This window comes from Protopterus annectens, chromosome 15.part0 (genome assembly GCF_019279795.1).
Source record: "Protopterus annectens isolate FY-2018-M chromosome 15.part0, PAN1.0, whole genome shotgun sequence".
In the NCBI taxonomy this organism is placed as follows: Eukaryota; Metazoa; Chordata; order Ceratodontiformes; family Protopteridae; genus Protopterus; species Protopterus annectens.
The window spans coordinates 570,098,557-570,119,584 of NC_056749.1; the positions used below are offsets into that span (position 1 = coordinate 570,098,557).

Sequence of the window (21,028 nt, forward strand, 5' to 3'; positions counted from 1 at the left end):
AATTTCTAATGTGCGCAAGTTGCACAGTGCAAAACCTGCATCTTTTGTAGCACTGAATATGAATGATATTCTGAAAAGTATGCTAATATAGTTGAATGCTTTGCAGGGTTTAGTGACTGAATACAATACAAAGTTAGGACCTGAGACAGTTCCTATGATTCATGTTCCATTTAGAGTACCAGCGTACATAAGACCAAAACTGAGGAAGAATTACACCATATGGTGTCACTGTGAGCAATTATCAAAGTAGGCACAACCTAACGTATGGGGTTAATAGTATGTTGATAATGGTCAAGCAGAACAAGTTCAGAATTTGTAATGTTCTGTAAGATTTTTTTTAAATCACCCAAAAGTTAATATTACCAGCTTTTATCTGTTAAAAACATGGTTGCAATAATGCTTGATATTAAATTATTTTAAGTGCTTGATGCAAACCAGGAGTTTTTTTCAGCTCAGGCTGAATGAAACTAGTTCTAAACTCTTTATATTTAATATAGTTTTATGCAGAAACAAATTCCTAAGACCACCTTTTTTATCTCATCAGCAATGGTGGTATTTCAAAGAGCTGCTGCCAATATGACTGTGAGGCTTGAAGGAATTGTTAATATTACTGATGGCATACTATTCTGAGGTGCTGCAAAGCAGGAAGAGCAGAGATGACTAAGTGATTGCTAGACAGAGACTAGGTCAAATAATTGGGAAGAAAAACCCAAACTCCAAGAAGGTGTTACTTCTCTGAAGCATATGGAACTCATACAAACTGAAAATGGACTACAGCCAGATGCCGATAAAGTTCAAGCAATTCTAAACAGGCAAAAAAAAAAACTAATGACAAATCTTCCCTTCTCATATGCAACTGTTGTAAATGGCATGGTATCTGCATAAGTTAAATTACTATGCCACTGATAAAGCTACCGGGGCATGATGCAGCATCAGCACATCAGTAAGAGTTTTAAGATGCTAAAAAGGTTAATGATGCAGCACCTGCTCGGAAATACTATGACATCACCCTACCAACGACCTTCAGATTGGTGCAACTCAGCAAGGGTTAGGAGCAGTTCTACTGCAAATGCAAGCATGTTGCTCATGCATTAAGAGCACTGACTATTGTGAAAACATGCTGTGAACAAGTAGACAAATAAATGCTTGCAACAGTCTTTAGTTGTCGAAAATTCTGTGACTACATAGATGTAAAGACTAAAAGAAAATTCTAGCCAAGCTAGAATTTCCACTGTATGATTCCTCAACCCTCTTGTATTAGAGGCACATGGGATATATGCAAATTACTCTTAAGAACATCAGGTGTTTCAGCTATACGGAAATTCTGAATGCCCATGACTTTTTTTCTTTTTAAGTTGTTTAATGGACAAATTCAGGCCAAAAAAGCCAAAGCCCACTAGCTGTGCACATGCATGCTATTGCATGGGAATCACACACACTAGCTGTACACATGCATGTTATTGCATGGGAATCACACACTCTCTCTCTCTAGTACATACAACTTCAAGTCAATAATACCTGCAATTCAGATGATCAAGTAGACATAATGATCCAAACAACAAAAACATGCTTAGAACATGGGGAAAGTGCAATTATTCCAATCAATCTGACTACTTATCTGTGCCAGAAGACTGAAATACATCTCTTGTATTTATAGGACTTTTGCCAATGAAGCTATTGATGGACAAAAGCCACCTGCCTCATTTTCATTGTTAGTCTCAGAGAGTAGGCAGAGAGTATTAGAGTTGTCACATAGTAGATAAGTGAAAAGAAAAAAATTATGAAAACAAAACAGCAAAAAAGTGCATGCTTTGAAGGAAGGGGTTCAGAACGGTCTTAGATCAGAACTTAGGAGACTAGATGCCAATTCAAGCTATTGTTGCTACTGAGCATGTCCAACCAAGATACTGCACTGTTAAGAGTTAATACCATGCAACTTTACAGGAGCAATTATTAACTGCTGAAGCTATTAGATATGATTGCAAATCAACAACAAGCTGTGAATAATTGGGAATTAAGTTATAGTGAAGCTACTGTCAAATTCATTGACTTCAGCTAATGAAGCAAATTGTATTACATTGTCAGAGCTACTTCAATCCATATAACTTGCTTCTACTGATCATCAAAACAGATGGTTGTAAATTATGTAAGGAGTGCAAATACATCAGGTTTGGATGTCTTGTCAAAGCAAATGTAAAGATGTTCATTGCATGCAACCATGTTGTTTTCAATGCAAGTCTTACAAGACTTGCATAGTTATAGATTAATTAATTATACAAATACTTGTACAATTGTACATAAGTTTTTCTAGCTTCAGTAAAAGGGGCTGTCACAAATACTGAAAGTACTATTTCTTTAAATATACAATAAGCTGAGCGTGTTTCATGTGACCTGGGCTGGTTCTGAACTAACAGCATCTCTCCTATACCTACCAACATACATGCCTCTGTCTGCAATACAGAACTGTATTGTTAAAAAAAGAGCTATGTCCTTACCATAACTTGGAAACTGTGCTATCAGGTGTCATTATTCATCAGGGATGGGGCCTGGATCTGACCTCTTATCCGAGCTGGCAACTATAGGACATATCCAGAGCTCAAGCTCCTCCCCTTGCCATAATCCCTCGCTGACCTACAACCTCAAATTGAGTTTGCTGGATAAGGACATAGCATGCAGGGCTGCTTATAGTTTCATAGGTGTGTACTAGTCTAATGGCCCTGGAGTCTACAAGCCTAGCCCACAGGATTACCCTTACATTGTGCCACTCGACCTTAGTTCCCAGTGCCTCTGAGTAAAGCCACTGGGTTGATCCCTGGGGTGAATTTTCTATTTCCCATCCACTCATCAAGATTTCTCTTGAAGAGGGCCAGTGAGGTGCTCTGCTTGACATGTATGGGAAGTCTATTCCATAGCATGGGCAGTCTCTGGGTTATAATGCTAAAAAGGTCCAAAGGAAGACATTCCTCTATACCTGCCAGATCTACAGAAGGCAGGGGGGGAAGGTGGGTAGGAATGTGATGAATAATGACACTGGATAGCACACATTCCAAGTTATGGCAAGTACATAACTCTATCTGATGCTATTCATGTCATTATTCATCACGGATGGGTCAGAGTCTCCAGGTACTATGAACCCTGGGAGGCCTCAGGGAAGGATATGCTGGTGCACAGTGAAACCGAAGGAAGCCCTGCTCCTTAATATCAAATCTAACTTATAATGCATATCAAAGGTGTGATGATTAGACCAAATATCAGCAGCACATATCTCATCCAAAGAAAGTTTGGCCAACAACACAGAGGTAGCACCCACAGATTTAGTAGAGTGAGCTTTGACTGGTTTTGAAAGATTGATGTGCCTCCTGTCATATATGAAAGAAACACAGCTGGTGATCCAAAGGGAAACTGATACCTTGGAAATGGCAAACCTTTTCTGATGTTCAAAAAAGCCACAAAGAGCTGATCTGATTTTTGAAATTCCTCAGTCCTCTTAAGATAAAAACATAATTGTCTGTGGATGTCCAAACAATGCAACATATGTTCCCCTTTGTTGGAAAAATTAGGGAAGAAAACAAGGAGCTGAACAGATTGGTTAAGGCTGGCCTCCGACACAATTTTGGGAATAAAAGAAGGATTAGTTCTGAGAGATACCCTATCCTTATGAAGGACCAGAAATGGTGGCTTGATACTATGAGCATGCAGCTCAGAAACCCTCTTAGCCGAAGTAATAGCCACCAGAAAAAGCAGTCTTCTGGTATAGGAATTTAAGATCACACAATGCAGAGGGTTCGAAGGGCTTTTCTGTCAAAGACTGCAACACCAAGATGAGATTCAATGGAGGGGAGGGTCTTTGATCGGTGGTCTAAGTAGGAATACCCCTTTGAAGAAGGCTTTACAATGTTTGGTAGAGAAGGTGGGAAATGGCTGCCAACTGAAGTTTAATCATGGAGAAACCAGCCCCTTCCTGAACAAGAGAAGCTAAAAGCAGCAGAATGTCAGGAATAGAGGCTGAGAAGGGGTCAATGTTACGATGTCTATAGAGAACCTTTTCCACTTGCTGGAATATACTTTCTTAGTACATGGTTTCTGAGAGGCTAAAATGATATTCTTCACCGGAGAGGAAAGTCTGGACTGGGCAATAATCACTGGAATTGGAGGAACCATGCGGTTAAACGAAGGGACTGAAGATTGGGTTGAGGAAGCCCCCAAGAGTGAGAAATGAGATCTGGAATAGGATCCAATATCCAGGGAGGATGTTTCAGATGAGACCAAAGCAGGGAGAACCATGACTGGAAAGGCCAAAAGGGGGCAATGACGATAAGAATGGAAAGTATACAGGATTCCCAACAGCCAATCATGAACCAGGGATTCCCTGGGAGACTCCCCCTCTGGGGGGGGGGATCAGGATGAAGTAATTGTTGCATTTGTGGTTGATAGGGAAGGCAAAGAGGTCACAGCAAGGAACAGGCCAACGTTCGAATATTTGATGTGCCACTGATGGGTTCAGGGATCACTCATGAGGACTCAGGATAGGCCTGCTGAGTTTTTCGGTTAAAACATTGGAATTGCCAGAAATGTGTTGCAAGAAAAAAGCACCTGGAAGGCATCGACCATTCCCACACACACATGGCCTCTCTGCAGAGGGAATAAGAATGTGTTCCCCCTTGCTTGTTGATGTACCAGACTACTGCCATGTTGTCTGTCTGAATTGCTATAGTCCCAAGAGGGAGAGACTCCTGAAAGGCTTGCAACATTAGGACTGCTCATCTCCAGGACATTTATATGCAATTTGGTCTCTACGGGGGAACATGCGTCTTGAACCGTCCTTCCCCGAAAATGCCCCCCACCCCAGGAGGCAGGTGTCCATGGTCACCGTGGCTTTGGGATGGGGAAGACAAAATGGTCTGCCTGTAAATAGATCCTGAGCCTGAAGCCACCAATCAAGATGTTTTTGCACACCAGAGAAATCCTGATGGGCATGAACAGGGGGTGAAACTGAGCCAACCACTGAACCAGCAGGGTCCACTGGAGTACCTGCATGGGATATCTGGCTAGAGGCACCATCTGAATGGCAGCTGCCATTGAGCCTACAGTCTGCAAAACTAAATGGGCGGAGGGATGATTGAGAGTCATTAGCTGACGGACATAGTGCAGAATGATTTGAACCCTGCGGGGAGGGAGTACTGTAGTCTCAGACACGGTGTCTAAAAGAAAGTGCAGTTGTGTACACATCATAAATGTAGATGGTTGAGTGCATTCACTGTTGCAGTCATCACCTGTGGGTTATCCCTGCTGTGGTAGCCCTCGGCCGGCCCGAATATCAGAGTCAATGTTTGTGTGCCAGCTGCTGTCACCTGTAGTGTGACGTCAGGTCGTCAGTACTATAAAGCAAGGCAGCCAACGTCATTACATCAGTTTTTCTTGCCCTAACCTGTCAGAAGCACAAGGGAAAAGAGAGAAGTGGTCCTGGTGGCTAAGAGCCACCTTGGGAAGCATGTGTCCCCCTAGGGGAAGATGTGAAATAGAGGATGGCGGAAGGAAAACCAAGAATGCAAAAGTGAATACACTCAAACATCTACATTTATGGCAAGTGTACACAACTGTACTATGTTCTTCGTGTTTCACTATTGCAGTCATCACCTGTGGGAGGATTCCCAAAGCTGAGGTAAAGGGTGGAAGGATGGGGAGAGTCCTAGGTATGGGTCAGGAGGCCCTGCAGAATTGCAGAGGCAAACCCTGCCCTAGACTTAGAAAAGAGAGGTAGGTGGTAATGCTTTGTAAAGGTATGAACAGAGGTCCAGGTGCCTGCTTCCAATATGTCCCTGGTAGGTACGCTTCTGAGGAAGGCAGTGGAAGTGGAGGTTGCCCTAGTGGAGTGGGTTTCCCATGTAGTCTGTAGCAAAAATGGATACAGTGTGAAATCCATTTAGAAATGGTTTGTTTGGAGATGGGCTTCCCCTCTGGTCCTGGAGCAAAGCTTACAAGAAGCTGGTCAGTTTTTCTGAATGGCTTAGTGCCATCCAGATAGTATCTGAGTTGTCTGTGCACATCTACTGAGTATAGAATTCTTTCCCCTCTTGTTTTGAGGGTTGGGAAAGAAGGTGGGAAGGAGTATGGCCTGGTTAAGGGTCATATCAGATACCACCTTGGGCATAAACGAGAGATTAGTCCTCAGGGAGACTGTCTGCATGGAAAATTATGAAGGGCTTAACAGCCATGAGAGCTTGAAGTTCTGATACCCTTCTGGCTGAGGTGATAGCAAGTGGGAAGGCAGTCTTCCAGGAGAGGTATTTCAATTCTGTTGAAGAGGCAGGTTCGAATGGAGGTAAGGTTAGTTTCTCTGACACATAATTCAGGTCCCAGGGTGGAGTAGGAGGTTTTCTGGGAGGCCTGATATTAGAAGCCCCTATGAGTAATTGCATAATCAAAGGATGAGAGAAGAGAGGTGGGTTTGAATCATAATGGGCAGAGATGGCCGAGGCATGGATATCAATAGAGAAGGAGAGGCCACTTTTGAGCAACTCTACTAAGTAATCCAGAATGAGATGGATGGAAAGTTGGGAGGTACTGTCCCTTTTGGATTGTTTCCAGGAGCAGAATCTTTTCCATTTTCCTACATAAGATTTTCTTGTGCTGGGCCTTCTGGCCTCTGTGATGATGTCCAGGACCTGTTTGCTTAACAGTGACTTCTTGTTAGTTTTTAGTGTATGAGCCATGCTGAAAGTTTGGGAGTCTGTAGGTCTGGGTGCAGTAACTTCCCCCTCTCCTGGGTCAAAAGGTCTGACCTTAGGGAAGCAGCTTCGGGGGCTGTAAGTTCAGACTGTGTAGTAAGGGGTACCAATGCTGTCTGGGCCAATCTGGAGCGATAAGGATGGCCTTTGGTCTCTCCCCTGTTATTTTGATCAGAACCTTGGGAATAAGGGGCAGAGGAGGGTATGCATACACAAAGAGGGAGCTCCAGGGGAAGGTTAAGGCATCCACCTTCCATGCTAGGAGGTGATACTCCCTGGTACAAAACTTGTGCAGCTGGTGGTTGAGGTGTGAGGCAAAGAGATCCACCTCTGGGGTCACCCCCCCCCCCCAGTTCTGGGTGATTTGCAAAAGATTTCTCTGTGGAGCTGCCATTCATGGGGGTCCAGTAAGTTTCTACCTAGGTGGTCTGCCAGTGTGTTGTTTATCCCTGTTAAGTATTGGGCAATTAGGTGTAGCCCCATTGAGGTGGCTGTAAGCCACAGACACATGGCTAACCTGCACAGGGGGTAAGACTGAGTGCCCCCCTGCTTGTTGATGTACCACATTACTGTGGTGTTGTCTGTTTTTATAAGGAGGACCCCTGGCCTGAGATGGGGTTGGAAGGAAGTCAGAGCGTTTTGCACTGCCATCATTTCTTTCTGGTTGATGTGCAAGTGAAGTTGCTGGGCATTCCAGAGGCCTTGGGTACACCTGCCTGCTAGGCGAGTGCCCCAAGCTATGTTTGAGGCATCGGTGGTGAATGTCTGGCCGGAAAGGTGGAGGATGAAGGGAAGGCTCTTGTTCATGACAGGCCTCTGCCCACCAGAGAAAGTTGTCCCTTATGCAAGGGATAAGTGGGAGAGTGGTCTCTAGAGACTGAGAATGCTGGCACCAAAGGTTCTTTAAGTACCACTGAAGCTTTTCTCATATGAAGCCTGGTGAGAGGGATGAGAAGGATGCAAGATGCCATGTATCCCAGGACTTGCAGGGACTTCCTCGCAGTGAGGTGACTTCTGGAAGCCAGCTGGGTGAAGTAGAGAAGCAGGAAACTCTGCTTTTCTGGGGATAGGAAGGCCATCAGGGTCGATGTGTCTAGCACAGCTCCCAGGAAAAAAAATTTCCTGGTGGGGTTTTGCTTTGATCTTTTCTCATCGATGGTGAACCCTAGGGATGTTAGGAGTTTTTTGACAAAGAGAAGATCCTGGAGCAACTTTTCTTTGCTGTTCACCTGAATGAGGCAGTCATCCAGGTAAGGGTAAATCTGTATATTTCTCTGTCAACAGAATGCTATAGCCAGGGCCAAGCATTTGCTGAATACTCTGGGAGAAGTAGATAAGACAAAGGGCAGTTCAGAGAACTGAAAATGCTGATTGCCTGCTCTGAAGCGCAGAAATTTTCTGCACGATTCCCTGATGAGAATGTGGAGGTAGGCATCTTTTACGTCTAGTGTCACTAGCCAGGCATTTTGTGTGAGCATAGGCAGGAGCTACTGCAAGGTTAGCATTTTCAATCTGGGGACCACCAAGGAGGTGTTCAGTTTTGATAGAGCCAGGATGGGGTGCCAAGTGCCCTTTCATCTGGGAACAAGGAATTATCTGGAGTAAAAACCTTTTCCTGTTTGATGCGGAGGGACAGGGTCTACTGCCCCCTGAGATATTATTCCTTTTACCTGTTGTAATGCCTCTGGCCACTGGTTTGGGGGGGAGGTCTGGGTACTCTCTTGGAATTGGGAGTTTGCTGAAGGAGAATCTGTATCCTGAGAAATGATTTTTAATACCCATTGGTCCTTGGTTATAGAGACCCAATTGTCCTTGAAGAGGGTGAGCCTTCATCCTAGTTTTAGATGAGCGAAAGAAGGGCAGAGGGGGGAGGGGGAGTCATTGTTAGTGCTTGCCATAGAAACATGGCTTAGAACTCCCTACCTTAGAGGCAGAAGTGGTCCATTGTTTGCTTCTTTGCTGGCCTCGGGATAGGGGCCTGGATGTCCTGTCTCTGCGGGGCTTATTTTGGCCCCGTTTGCTGGGTGGAGGGAAGGCCCAGTGCTTAGAGGGGAAGTTCCTGCTGAATCTGGGTGGTTGAACTTGAAAGAACTCTTTTACTGTTTGCATAGATTTTGCTTTGCCTTCCATATTTTTAAGCACCTCTTCTGCTTTTTCCTCAAACAGGCGTTCCTTATCTAGGGGTGCATCCATAAGTTTACACTTGACATGATCAGGGATATGTTGCTCCTACAGCCATGCATGTCTCCTAGATCCTGTCACTGCTGCCCTGCTAAAGGCTTCTAGGGCATCATATCCACATTGTAATAAGTGCTTGGCCACTTGACAAGCAGAGTGTAGTAATTCTTCCAGCTTTTTTGAGTTGGCACCATCAGGAGAGGCAGCAATCTTCTGTTTTAATTGTTCCAAAGTGTTGCTGATATTTTAACATATGGAATTGACAGTTGAGTGCTCTGATAATTAAGGTTGCAAAGGTGTATACTATCTTACCCCATCTGTCCAGATCTCTGGAGTCTTTGTCAGAAGGAAGAGGATTCTTGGCAGAACTAGTCTTAGCTCCTTTGAGTCCCTGTGTAATGACCTCAGGGTCTGCAGCAGGGTTTCTGTGTAGGTATTAGTGAGAATCTGGTACTCTGCAGTACCTGTCGGGTTTAGCTGGAGCAGGAGGCAGGGCATCAGGGGCTAAACTGGATTCAAGGAAACATTATCCACCGCTTCTTGAACAGGTGAGATGGCCAGGGGTCTGTGCTGGGGCAGGTCCAGAAACTCTCTAAGTCATTTCTTTGACTGTGGGTAGTCCTGAGATTCCCACTGAAAATGTTTCCTGAGGGAGTGAAGAGTTTCCCCGAAAAAGATGTCCTCTGCAGTGGAGGCAGAGGGGATGGATTCCTCTGCATCTGAATCCTCATAAACAGTTAAGGGCTGTTGCTCCTCTTCAAGGGCAGAATAATCAGATTCCTCAGACTCTTGGTCTGTCATAATTTCTGGACAGGGAAGCCTTTTCCTTTTTGGAGTGGGGGCTTGAGAAACTCGGATAAAGGAGATGAGATCTTCCACCATTTTAAGCATATGAGCTTGGGGTGTGGGAGCCGCAGCAAGATGGTGGGTAGAAGCAGATTTCCACAGAGTTGCCTGGCTTCGAGGTCTGAGAGAATCCGTCATCTCTGAGAAACTGTAGTAATTTTTTGTTTAGAATCGGTAGTGCAAATGCCCTCCTTGGAAGCCGGTGCCTGCGTTGCGGCTCCGGACCCAACCGAGGCAGAGAAAGCCAAAGGCTCGGAAGACAAAGTGGATTTCTGCAGCATACCGGACTCCAAAAGGCTCTCAGCAGAGGCCTGCATAGAAAATGAGTCGGGCATTAGGTGCTGCAAAAGCGCCTCACTGAATTCCGGAGAACTGATGACTTGCTTAGTGGTAGCATCATCAGAAGGCTTAACCTTGTGTGGCTTGTCTCTATCTTTATGTTTTTTCAAAATGTCGGCGGATTGTTAGCTAACAGGCACCATACCGGAATTCAAAGATGGAATACGGAAATAACTGCCTACAAAAAGAGCTCTATACGGTGAATGGTTCTCACATTAAAGAGGGCACAGAACCATGGTCTGGGCCTAGACAAGTGATGCAGAAAGAATGAAAGTCCTGGTGTGGGATCTACTTTCCACAGGCGAGAGAATTGTTAACTTTTTCTGCCATCGGTTAGAACAAGAAAAAAACGGTCCCCAATGGGGGCTACTTAGCTTTAGACGTTTTCTGCTGAAATTCTACTTCTGGTAGCGACCGACCGGTACTCATGTGAACTGCTCCTGTTACAGGCTCCACAGCAAGAAAGACTGATGTAATGATGTCGGCTGCCTTGCTTTATAGTACTGATGACTTGACATCACACTACAGGTGACAGCAGTCGACGCACAAAAACATTGACTCTGGTATTTGGGTCGGCCAAGGGCTACCACAGCAAGGATAACTCACAGGGGATGACTGCAACAGTGAAATACTAAGAACATCCACAATAAACTCCAGATTCTGACAGGATGGAAGATTTGACTTTGCAAGGTTGATGGTGATCCACAGATGGTGGAAGAGGTGGAGAGTATAGTCAGAGGCCATAGACATGCCTCATGGGGGCCATGAGGATCCAATCATCTAGATATGGGAAGACCTGAAATCCTTGCAGTATAAGATGAGCTGCTACCACTGCCATGCATTTGGTAAACATGCGGGGGGCTGTGGTGAGTCCAAAGGGCAGGGCTCTGAACTAGTAAGGATTGGCTCCTAGCAGAAAATGCAAGTATCTCCTGGAGTGTCTATTGATTTTGATATAATAGTATGCATCCTTGAGATCCACTGTGCACATCCAATCATCCTTGTACAGAAGAGGCAGAATGGACTGTACAGTGACCATCCAGAACTTTGACTTCTTGACGGACAGGTTCAGTTCGCTGAGGTCTAAAATGGGACACAGGTCCCTTGTCTTTTTTGGCACCAAAAAGAAGCAGAAGTAGATTGCGAATACTCATTGCCCTGTAGGGATCTCTTGAATGGCTTTTGTGAAGAAGGTCTTGGACCTCGAGCTGGGCCAATTCCCTTTGTCACAGTGGAATGTCCGGAAGAGATTTTGGGATCAGAGGGGGCTGGAAGATGGGTATGTAGTAACCCCTGGAAATGAATTTTAGCATCCACTGATCTGAGGTGACACCTGTCCAGGCTAGTGGGTGAAGGGAGAGTTGTCCCCCGACTGCCTCCAGGGTGGGACAGCCAGGCAGCACCTCAGAAGCACTGAATGGGCATCTCTGAGAAAGGTTCCTGGGAGCCCTAGTTCTGCAAACCTCCTCTGCCTCTACAGCTGTGTCTGCCATTGAATCCCCTACCCCAGCCAGGAGAAGAGGATTTCTAAGGAGCATCCTGGAAGGAGGACAGAGTCCTGTGGAACCAAAGTTTACTACTACCCCTCTGATTCTTAGTAAAGGAATGCTGGGGAGTAGAAAGCTTGATCTCAATCGCAGACAGTGTCCTCCCCTCCTGCTCACTGTGGGTCAATGTCTCTTTGAAGGATGGGCCAAACAAGACTGACCCATCGAAAGGATGCCTTAAAATATTCTGTGAACCTGCAAAGGTGAAGCCAAGCATGCCATCTAATGGCAATGCCCATGCCCGCCACTCGAGAGGTGGCCTCCACTGTATTGGCGATAAACATAATTGAAGTGTTAGCCAGGGAAGTTAGAGTAGAAAGCTTCGGGAAGATCAACTTGAGACTCTCCGGAGGCAGTAACTCGAAAAGGGAAGTGGAGAATTCTGAGACCAAATCCCTTTGCAGCTGGGTGAAATGTGCCATGTAATTAGTCGTCCTTAGTCCAAAGGTCGCCAAGGTAAAAACGTCATTTCCGAAATGATCATCTGAGACTCCCTGTTCGGGGGATGGACTGTGGAGCTCTCTTCAGCGAGCTCCTCCTCAGTAACTGCAGCCACCATGATGGTATCAACAGGGATGCCCTTACTCCAGAAACTTTTGCTTTTCGGGGGGGCTAAGAAATTTGTCTGCCTTTTTGGGAAATGGTTCCACTGTGTGTCCTGTTCCTTCCATGCCCTGATAGCAATAAGTTGTGCGAGCTCGTCATCAGGGGGGGAACCCGGGTACAAGATGGGCCCATCCCGAAGGCCTTCAAGAACACGGATTCCTCTGAAGATGGGGTGGGGGAAGACCAACCACCTCTTTGTTATAAGATCTCGAGCATGTCCTCAAAGGCCACTTCTTTAGATGGAAGTTTAGGGAACCCGTCTCCCTCCTCAATATCCATGTTCTCTGTGAGAGACTGTCTAGGAGAGTCCAAGTGCCTCCTCTTGCATGTACTCTTCTGAGGGAGCTCCTTGATGGTGGGCTCTGGGGAGGCCTCAGAAGAAGCAGGGACCCCAAGCGGGGTAATGCCAATCTGAAGGTACTCGTGGGAGGGCTGACCCTGAAAGCATTATGAAGGCTCACCACCCAAAGTCGAGGGGAACTGGGGAGGACATAGAACCAAAGGAGAGGTAACTGCCCAGCCGTAGGAGGTCCTCTCTACTGCCCTGAAAGTCACCAGGCTGGACAAAGCCCTCCTGTCATCCTCCATGACCGGAGTCGTACGGGAAGGAAGGAGGGACTTGACTCTGCACCAACGGTTCTGGACGATATTGGCCCTAAGCTTCCAGCGTGGAGGCCCTTAAGGGAAAGGGACGGTCCGAATACTCCAGTACTGGCCCCCTCGGAACCTGTTGAGACCTTGCAGGGCCATGGTGCAGCCAGTTCAGAGGGTGCAAGAACCAAGCCTGCCAGGGACCCTGACAATGTCGGCAAGGATGGAATGTTTGACACAGACAGTCTTTCTCAGGGGATGCTCCAATCCTGGAAGTCCAAGCCTGGGTGAGGGGCCGATGAGAATAGTTGAGACCCGTGGATGGGGAAGATCACCTGGACAACTGAGGTGGGGTAAGTAACAAACCTAACTTGATTTGGGGTTTGAGGAAACTCATCATCCTGTCCATGTCGGTAGGGAGAAGACTTCTGAAAGATCTGGAGGACACTGATAAATGCCCTGACCTGGATGGAGATCCTGCTGCTGTCATGAGGTCTCGGAGGGAGAGCAATTTCTGTGCCTCATATCCTAACCTCTAGAACTCGAGGGGGAACTGACTATAATAATTAGATTCTGAAGGGACCTTTGGATCCAACTATTTAATCGGCGAAGATGGATCCAACAAATGGGTCAGATCCAAAGACAGGCCCTCGGATCCGATGGACTGACTCAAGGCTCTTGGAGCAGAAGAGCTCGGATCCAAACTGAAGAGGCTGGGCTCAGATCAAGGGATCTGCAATCCGGCAGCCTTGTTTTTTTTTGCAGGGTATCCCTCGAGGAAGAGAAGGAGAACTTCCCTTTGAGATACAGGAGGGCTTTAGAGGGAGAATTGGAGGGTAGAGGTCCTCCTTTAGCAAGCCCCTTGAGCAGGAGTTTACTCCTGCGATTCACTAGAGCCCCGGTGTTGAATGCGGCACAAATGTCGCATTCAACCTCCAAGTGACTCTCTCCTGAACAGCAGACACACTCCTCATGCGAGTCAGAATGGGGCATTTTCTGACTGCACAAGGAGCATCTCTAAAAGCCTGATGTCCTATCAGACATGTTGAAAGGCACTCGCACAAACACACACACACACACACACACACACACACACACACACACACACACACACGACTAGCTAGGGACACTGACTAGCTAGAAAGGGATGGGTAAAAAGGGCAGGCACCAACAAAAATAATCTTAAAATGATACGGGAGAGGAGGAAAACCTTAAACTACGCAAAAAAATGGGGAGAGTAGAGGCTACACTACTGTAGGAAAAAAACAACAACAAAAGAGAAAAAGACCTATTACTTATTTGAACCTTTGCTTCAGCTACTGGAGTCACATCCATAATGTTTCTGCGGCAAATGAGATCTGGGGTTGTAGGTCAGAAAGGTATTTTAGGAAGGGGAGGAGCTTGAGCTCTGGATCTGTCCAATAGTTGCTGGTTCAGATCCGAGGTCGGATCCAAGACCCATCTTTGATGACTAATGACACAGATAGTAGCAGTTCATATGTTTTTACATGCAGGTCTGATAATTGCTTTACACAGGCAGACATTTCAGCATACAAACTGTTGACTTGCTTTGTACTTTCTTGTTATCTCACTTACTTTAAATACTAGCAATCATGATTCTGCTTAAAGTACTCTACTGTGCACTAGTTCAGTAGCATAACTATTCTTATCTTAATCATTAAGTATTTTACATGAGCATTTGGAATATTTTCATATACACTACCTTTTACCCTGCAGCTGAATTCTGGTCCAGTACAATGGTTTCATTGGTCGGGATGGCTCAACACAATTCTTCCGAGGCATCTTGTCTTGAACCATTCCAAGTGCAAATAATCCAGATGGAAGTGGTGGAGGTAAAAATCCAGAACTGGAAACAGGATACTGTACTGATGTCATGGAAGGACACTGACCAGGAACAGGAGGTGGTGGAGGAGGTACACTACCACCAGGTAGTGGAGGGGGAGGTGGAGGCAATGCACTTTGTCCAGCAAAGTTGCCTGGAAGAGGAGGTGGTGGAGGTGGAACTCCACCACCAGGCAAAGGAGGAGGAGGTGGAACTCCACCACCAGGCAAAGGAGGAGGAGGTGGAACTCCACCACCAGGCAAAGGAGGAGGAGGTGGTGGAGGTGGAACTCCACTGCCAGGCAAAGGAGGAGGTGGTGGTGGTGGTGGAAATCCACCTCCAGGCAAAGGAGGGGGTGGTGGTGGAGGTGGAACTCCACTGCCAGGCAAAGGAGGAGGAGGAGGTGGTGGTGGAAATCCACCTCCTGGCAAAGGAGGGGGTGGCGGTGGTGGAGGTGGAACTCCACTGCCAGGCAAAGGAGGGGGTGGCGGTGGAGGTGGAAATCCACTACCAGGCAATGGAGGAGGTGGTGGTGGCGGTGCTGCTGGAAATCCACTACTAGCTAATGTAGTAGGTAGTGGGGGCGGTGGTGGGGGCAATGGAATTCCATATCCAGGTAAAGGAGGAGCAGGTGGTACAGTACTACTTCCAGGAAGTGCAGAAGAATGCAAAGCAGATAAACAGCCAGAGTGAATAGGATGGAGATGGCTTCCAGGTAATGGTGGAGGAGGAGGTGGAGGATATGACAGACTTGAAAATGAAGGAGGCTGGGAAGCATAGTCAGGGAATGGGGGTGGAGTCTGTACTTTCAGCACACTGAGTTGCTGCTCACAGGCTAGTCTTGGAGATAAAACTATCGATAATTCAGACTGATATATATGTTGCTGTGAAATTTCTAAATTTGGTAAATGCAATGGCGGTCTTGTGCTTTCACCCTTAGATGAGGTAGAGGCAAGAACTGGAAGTTTATTAAAAAAAGGCACTTTCTGTGAAAAGCATTCTTCTGCTGGAGAAGTCTGTACAGACTTTGCTTGTAATGCACTGTGTGAAAGATAATTATGGGAAAGAAAATTGTGCTCTTCTGTTTGAAGATTCACGTCACAGAATCCCCTTATGGCTATGTCTTCATCCCCACACTGCTGGTCCTTTCTGAGAAGTTCATTTTCAAGCGGTGTATACTGTTTTTCCAGTTCGGCAATTTTGGTCTTTAGGTCCTCAATAGTCTGTTCAAGCTGCTGAATAATGTTGAAGTGTTTTTCGTTTAGCACCACAGCTTTCAAGTCAAAGTCCTCCTTTAAACCAAAAGCACAAACATGTTTAGAAGGCACACACAGTATTTAAAATAATTAGAATTAATATACACAAAAAACTACTAAACAACCACTAATGCATGATTGCATGCTAATATAATCTGTAACATATACAGTATTAGTGGAGTACAAGCAATGTTGATTTTTTTTTTTTATTTATGCATGCAGGTCACCCTTCAAAGCTGAAGGCCACAGGCCAAGTGATCATAGCACAATTATTTCATTAGCTCCCCTTGCTGAATGCATAAAACGCAAGTTTAAGTCAGCCTACTGAAACAAAGAGGAAATGTGCTACAGTTTTTAATGGAACCAGCATCTGTGAAAAAATGATGAAGGGGCAGAAGTACGTTCTAAAATGAGGCATTGCAAGTAAAGTAATTTATTACACCTCAAGGCTCCTTTTACTTTACTCCAGAGACAAGCTGTCCAACATTTTAAAGCTGAGAGCATTTCAAATTCAGCTTTAACCTGAATTGTCTGATACAGTTAAGCTGTGATGGACTGCTGATGAGATGTTCTAAGCAAGCTAGAAGGTTTTACAGTAACCTGCTTCCCACACCACAACATAATTAGTACGGTACAAAGCAGACCACATCAATATTTGCATCTCATACAAGTATCACAGTAAAATTGATTATCAGAGGATACAAACTGATATAATGTCATTTTGACAGCGACAGTGGTTATTTGGGTTCATGTCTCTTTGAAACACTAAATATGTGGCATCAGTGGCACAAAAAGTAGCACACTCCCATTTGGTGTAAAAGGTTATGGGTTCAATTTCCACACCAGGTAGATAGATTGCTGACTCTGTAGTACAGCATAACATACATGCTCTACTACTGAGTGTGTTGCCCTTCATTTGAAACATTTATTTACTTAGATATTTATCTTTGTTTACTGGGGAAATCCGACTGCAACAAAACCTTTTTTCAGCGAAGGCCTCAGGAGAAAAGCTGCACATTTAATACTAGTTTGACATATACATAAAATGCAGTTACATGATATCAGAATTAATACAAAATATAAGTATATGTATATAGATGAAAAAAAATTAAAATAGCATTCATAAACATAATTTAGAATTAGAGCATGTACATAGCTTGCATAGGTACATACAAAGTTGAACATTCGTTAGAAATAAACACAGGCTTATATCTAGCAAAGACAGAAATAACACTGAAGAAGACACTAATATCACCTGCAATTTCTAGCAATTAAAATAATGAAAATAGGCAGCTTAGCTATGAATATATAAGAACGGGGAAGGTGGATGATAATAAAATATAGCACGATACGTCAGTAGTAGAACAACAATGAAAATATCATTACATGTAAGACTAAGAAGTGAAGTAATTGGGAAAATGAGAATGGTTAGGGCTGCATGGACTGTTATTGGGACTACTAGTTTTGGACAGATGAAGAGAGAAAGTGATGAAACTGTGACAGAGTGGAGACAGTGAGATAGTGCTGGATCTAGTTAGAGAGAAATGATTAAGTCTTGTCAACTTAGAAATTATGACTGATATAATTCATGTAAACAAAGTTACTCCTGATTAAGTGAGCATATTTCTGACCCAATGGAGAAAATGTAGAAGTGGAAAACACAAGTATTTGGAGAAAAGTTAGCAGGTGTGGCCAAAAAATGTATTCTAGCCAGGATATGAATATTAAACAGAGGCCCCACCTGCCAGAGTTGGCAGTACCTCAGATGTATGTTAAAAGATCGCACAGCACACATCAAAAAGAGTGGGGAAAATTTTCCATTGGCCTGGCCAGATTTCCCCTAGTAGTATAAATGCCACCTCGGGTGGGGTCTCCCTTAAAAAGAGACTACTAGCCTAGTGGGACTAACCTGGTTAACAAAAGATAAATAAATTCACCATAGCCATTCTCTCTCAATGGTACATTTATGGTGCAGGTAGGATTTATTCATTTCTAACTCAAAGAAGTATCCATTTTACAAGCAACAAGCGGCACCTTCCTACCACTACACATGTATACATGCTTTTATTTTTACATTAGTACCACCTTGTAAAAAACATTTCTCTCTCGCTCTCTCTCTCTTCTGGTATGTATGCACTTTGTATGAGAAAAACAGCATCTGGCAGCTATTTGTCAGCTGAATACTTTCCTCATATTATAATGTTCTTTGTACGTGGAGGGTTTTCCCCAGCAAAATGAGAGAGGAAGCACAGTGCTCTGCCTCATAGCACCATGATCTCAGGTTTAATCCCAACCACCATTTAGTGTAGGTGTAGTTTCTATAGTCTTCCTTGTGTCTTTGAAAGTTTTCCATAGGTACCCTGATTTCCAACCACTTCCCAAAAGTATGCCATTTGACTGACCACACAAACATTGCCCATATATACTGCATGTACTTTTGCCCTTAATGTATAGGGATCATAGCTAAGAAAGGTTAGAGATGATGCAGTTTACTTAAGAAACAAATTAATAAATACATTAAGGGAGTCCTCTTTTCTCCAATGAAACATTTATTAGATATTAAAAATATAAAGTTACTGTTTATCATACATAAACTCAGCAAAATAAAATACTCTTTGCCAATGGGATATGTATTTTGGAGTCTACTCTCAAATCCTGTTAAGGTCAAATGACACAAACAAGATAAAAACAAGAAAGCCAAAAACCTAATTTACTGAAATTTTACAAAGTCGAGTTCCACAATACCAAATTGAATGTACTAGTTAAACAAGCAATAGTTGAAAAACCATACCATCACTTGAAGGTTTCTACTGTGCACCTAAAGGAAATATGGCAGATGTTCCTGGAGTCATTGCAGTACTAAAGATAACTCTAAAATTGCATTAAGAAAAAGGAGTGTTTATATCTGAAGGACATTTTCATAATTTGTAACGCCCTGTTAAACAGAAGTAGTACTGATGTTGGTAATAGTATACGGGCAGTTCTTGTGAAGATGTGGGTGTGCCATATTTACCCTTTTCCTCCATATAGTGTGATCTCGGAGTTGGTATAATTAATTAGCAGGGGTAGTGGGGGGACAGTAGGGTGCAGTCCCCCCTGCAAAAATGTAAAAAAATATATTCTTGTTCCGGACTTTTGGGTGTTGGGCTTGTTTTAGGTGGGACTTGCTTATATACACTTGGTGGGGTATGTATGTACAGTATAACTGGAATATTGGTGCTGTAAGTAAGTTATTTGCCTGTGGAGCTGTGCAGTAGTTTGAAAACTGTTCAAGTGTTATTTTGAAAATGCATTGTGTTTTCTTTTGTGGGTGTTTTGCATCGGTGGAGGGCAGGGACATTATGTTTGCTTTTTGTTTTTCGGTAACTTGAAATTCGATGTTATAAAGTTTCAGTACATTGGATTTTCAGCTTTCTCATCTCGACCGTCTCTCATTCAGCCTTATGGTATTATGGGATTTGAACGTAGACCCATATTCTGTACCTCAGTATACTGCACTAAGGTGCGACAGTCAGAGTGAGCTAGCTGTCTGGATGCTGATGCAACATTTCTTGTTTTGTACTATTTTCTAATTCTTCTGACCACCATAATAAACATAGTTAGTCCTTATACTGCTGATCCGAACATAGTAATTATTCAGTAATATGTTTTATCTTAAAGGATGCTCAAGAACATTGAAAAAGTAAGCATAGTGCATTTAGGAACATTGCTCTGTTACTGATTTACTTTATGTACTTGACAAGTAAAACATGAAACTAACCTTAACAAACCACCTACTGCAGTTCTACAAGGAATGTTTGGACATTCCAACTCTACCATTTTGCTATTATAGCCCTTTGAGGGCCAGTGATAGAGTGGAGGAGTATTTGATTCCACACATTTATACTTTGGTTGTAGAGTTAATGTATTCTTATCATGTAAGCAGAAAAATTATCAACAGCTATACTTAATCATTTTTCCAAGATGGCTGCAAACTGATCAACAGCTTAACTTCAGCTATCCCACTCTGAAAAAAGAAACTGAAAGACAAGTGCAAGGATCTCAGACACTTTTAGTAAACTCAGTTGCTAGCTAGTAAGTACACTCCCTGGATGCCAACAGAGAAGATACTAACAGAGCCTGAAAGAAAATCAACTAGAAAAGGGGAAGATAAAACACTGACTGTGAAGAATCCTGTAGCTGTTCAGCAAATGGCAATTCAAGTTCCAGCTTTGGTAAAAGGCATGGTCCAGTATTCTAGAAAAAAAAAAGTAAAATGTGCTCAGAGCTGATTAAAATAAATAAAACACTGAAGGAGCATATCAACTCGAGTAACAAAAGACTGGAAAAAATGGAGGAAGCTTTAAAAAGATATTCAGATGAACTGAAAAAACTACAAAAATCAGAGGTCAAAATGAAGAAAAGGCTGGCTGAGGATGAGACTGTTCAAGAAGAGATTTTTCAAAAATGGTAGAATTAGAGGACAAAGCACACGGGGCAAATCTGAAATTTTCTGCTATACCAGACAAACTATAAGGAACAGACAATAGTAATTTTATAAAGGCACAACTAATCACCTGGACATTCCACAGCAGAAAGTGTCAACTGAAATTGTACCCTGTATGCATGCTCCATACCCAGTCATTAGAATGCAGTCAAGACCTGTATATTAGTAAAGATGCAAACGTATCAAGAGAAAGAATTGATCCAGATAAAAATGGGGCAAAAGGGCAAAGTTTGAAAAGTTGGACACAGTAGAATGTTTGTGAAAAATGATTCTTCACTGTACACTGGGCAGAAGAAAAATACATTTATTCCAACAATCAGAGAATGCTGACAGGCAGTTATGAGATTCAAGAAGCTGTAGCCAGCCGTCTTCAGAATATTTTTTCCTGGAGGATCGAATTCATGCTTTTGATGCAGAACATGCTAAGGAGGAAATACAAAAGTCTGTTCACCAAAAAAAAAAAAAAATGGAGACTTTTTATATATTGTTCCTTCCTGCCAGTTTATTGGTTGAGATTCAGATTTAAATCACCAATGGCCATAATACCCTGAATGCTTCTGATCTTGGAAGCTAAGCAGGGTCAGGCCTGGTCAGTACTTGGATGGGAC

General features: G+C 43.8%; 1 protein-coding gene across 1 annotated transcript in view; it reads right to left on the reverse strand.

Moving 5' to 3' along the window:
* The window catches only part of LOC122789858 (formin-2-like), a gene marked incomplete at its 5' end in the record, with an annotated part of 2,118,086 nt that overhangs the window by 1,675,851 nt on the left and 421,207 nt on the right, over positions 1–21,028 (reverse strand). The window contains 1 exon segment of the mRNA XM_044057292.1: positions 14,559–15,970. Coding sequence (XP_043913227.1) covers positions 14,559–15,970 — 1,412 coding nt within the window.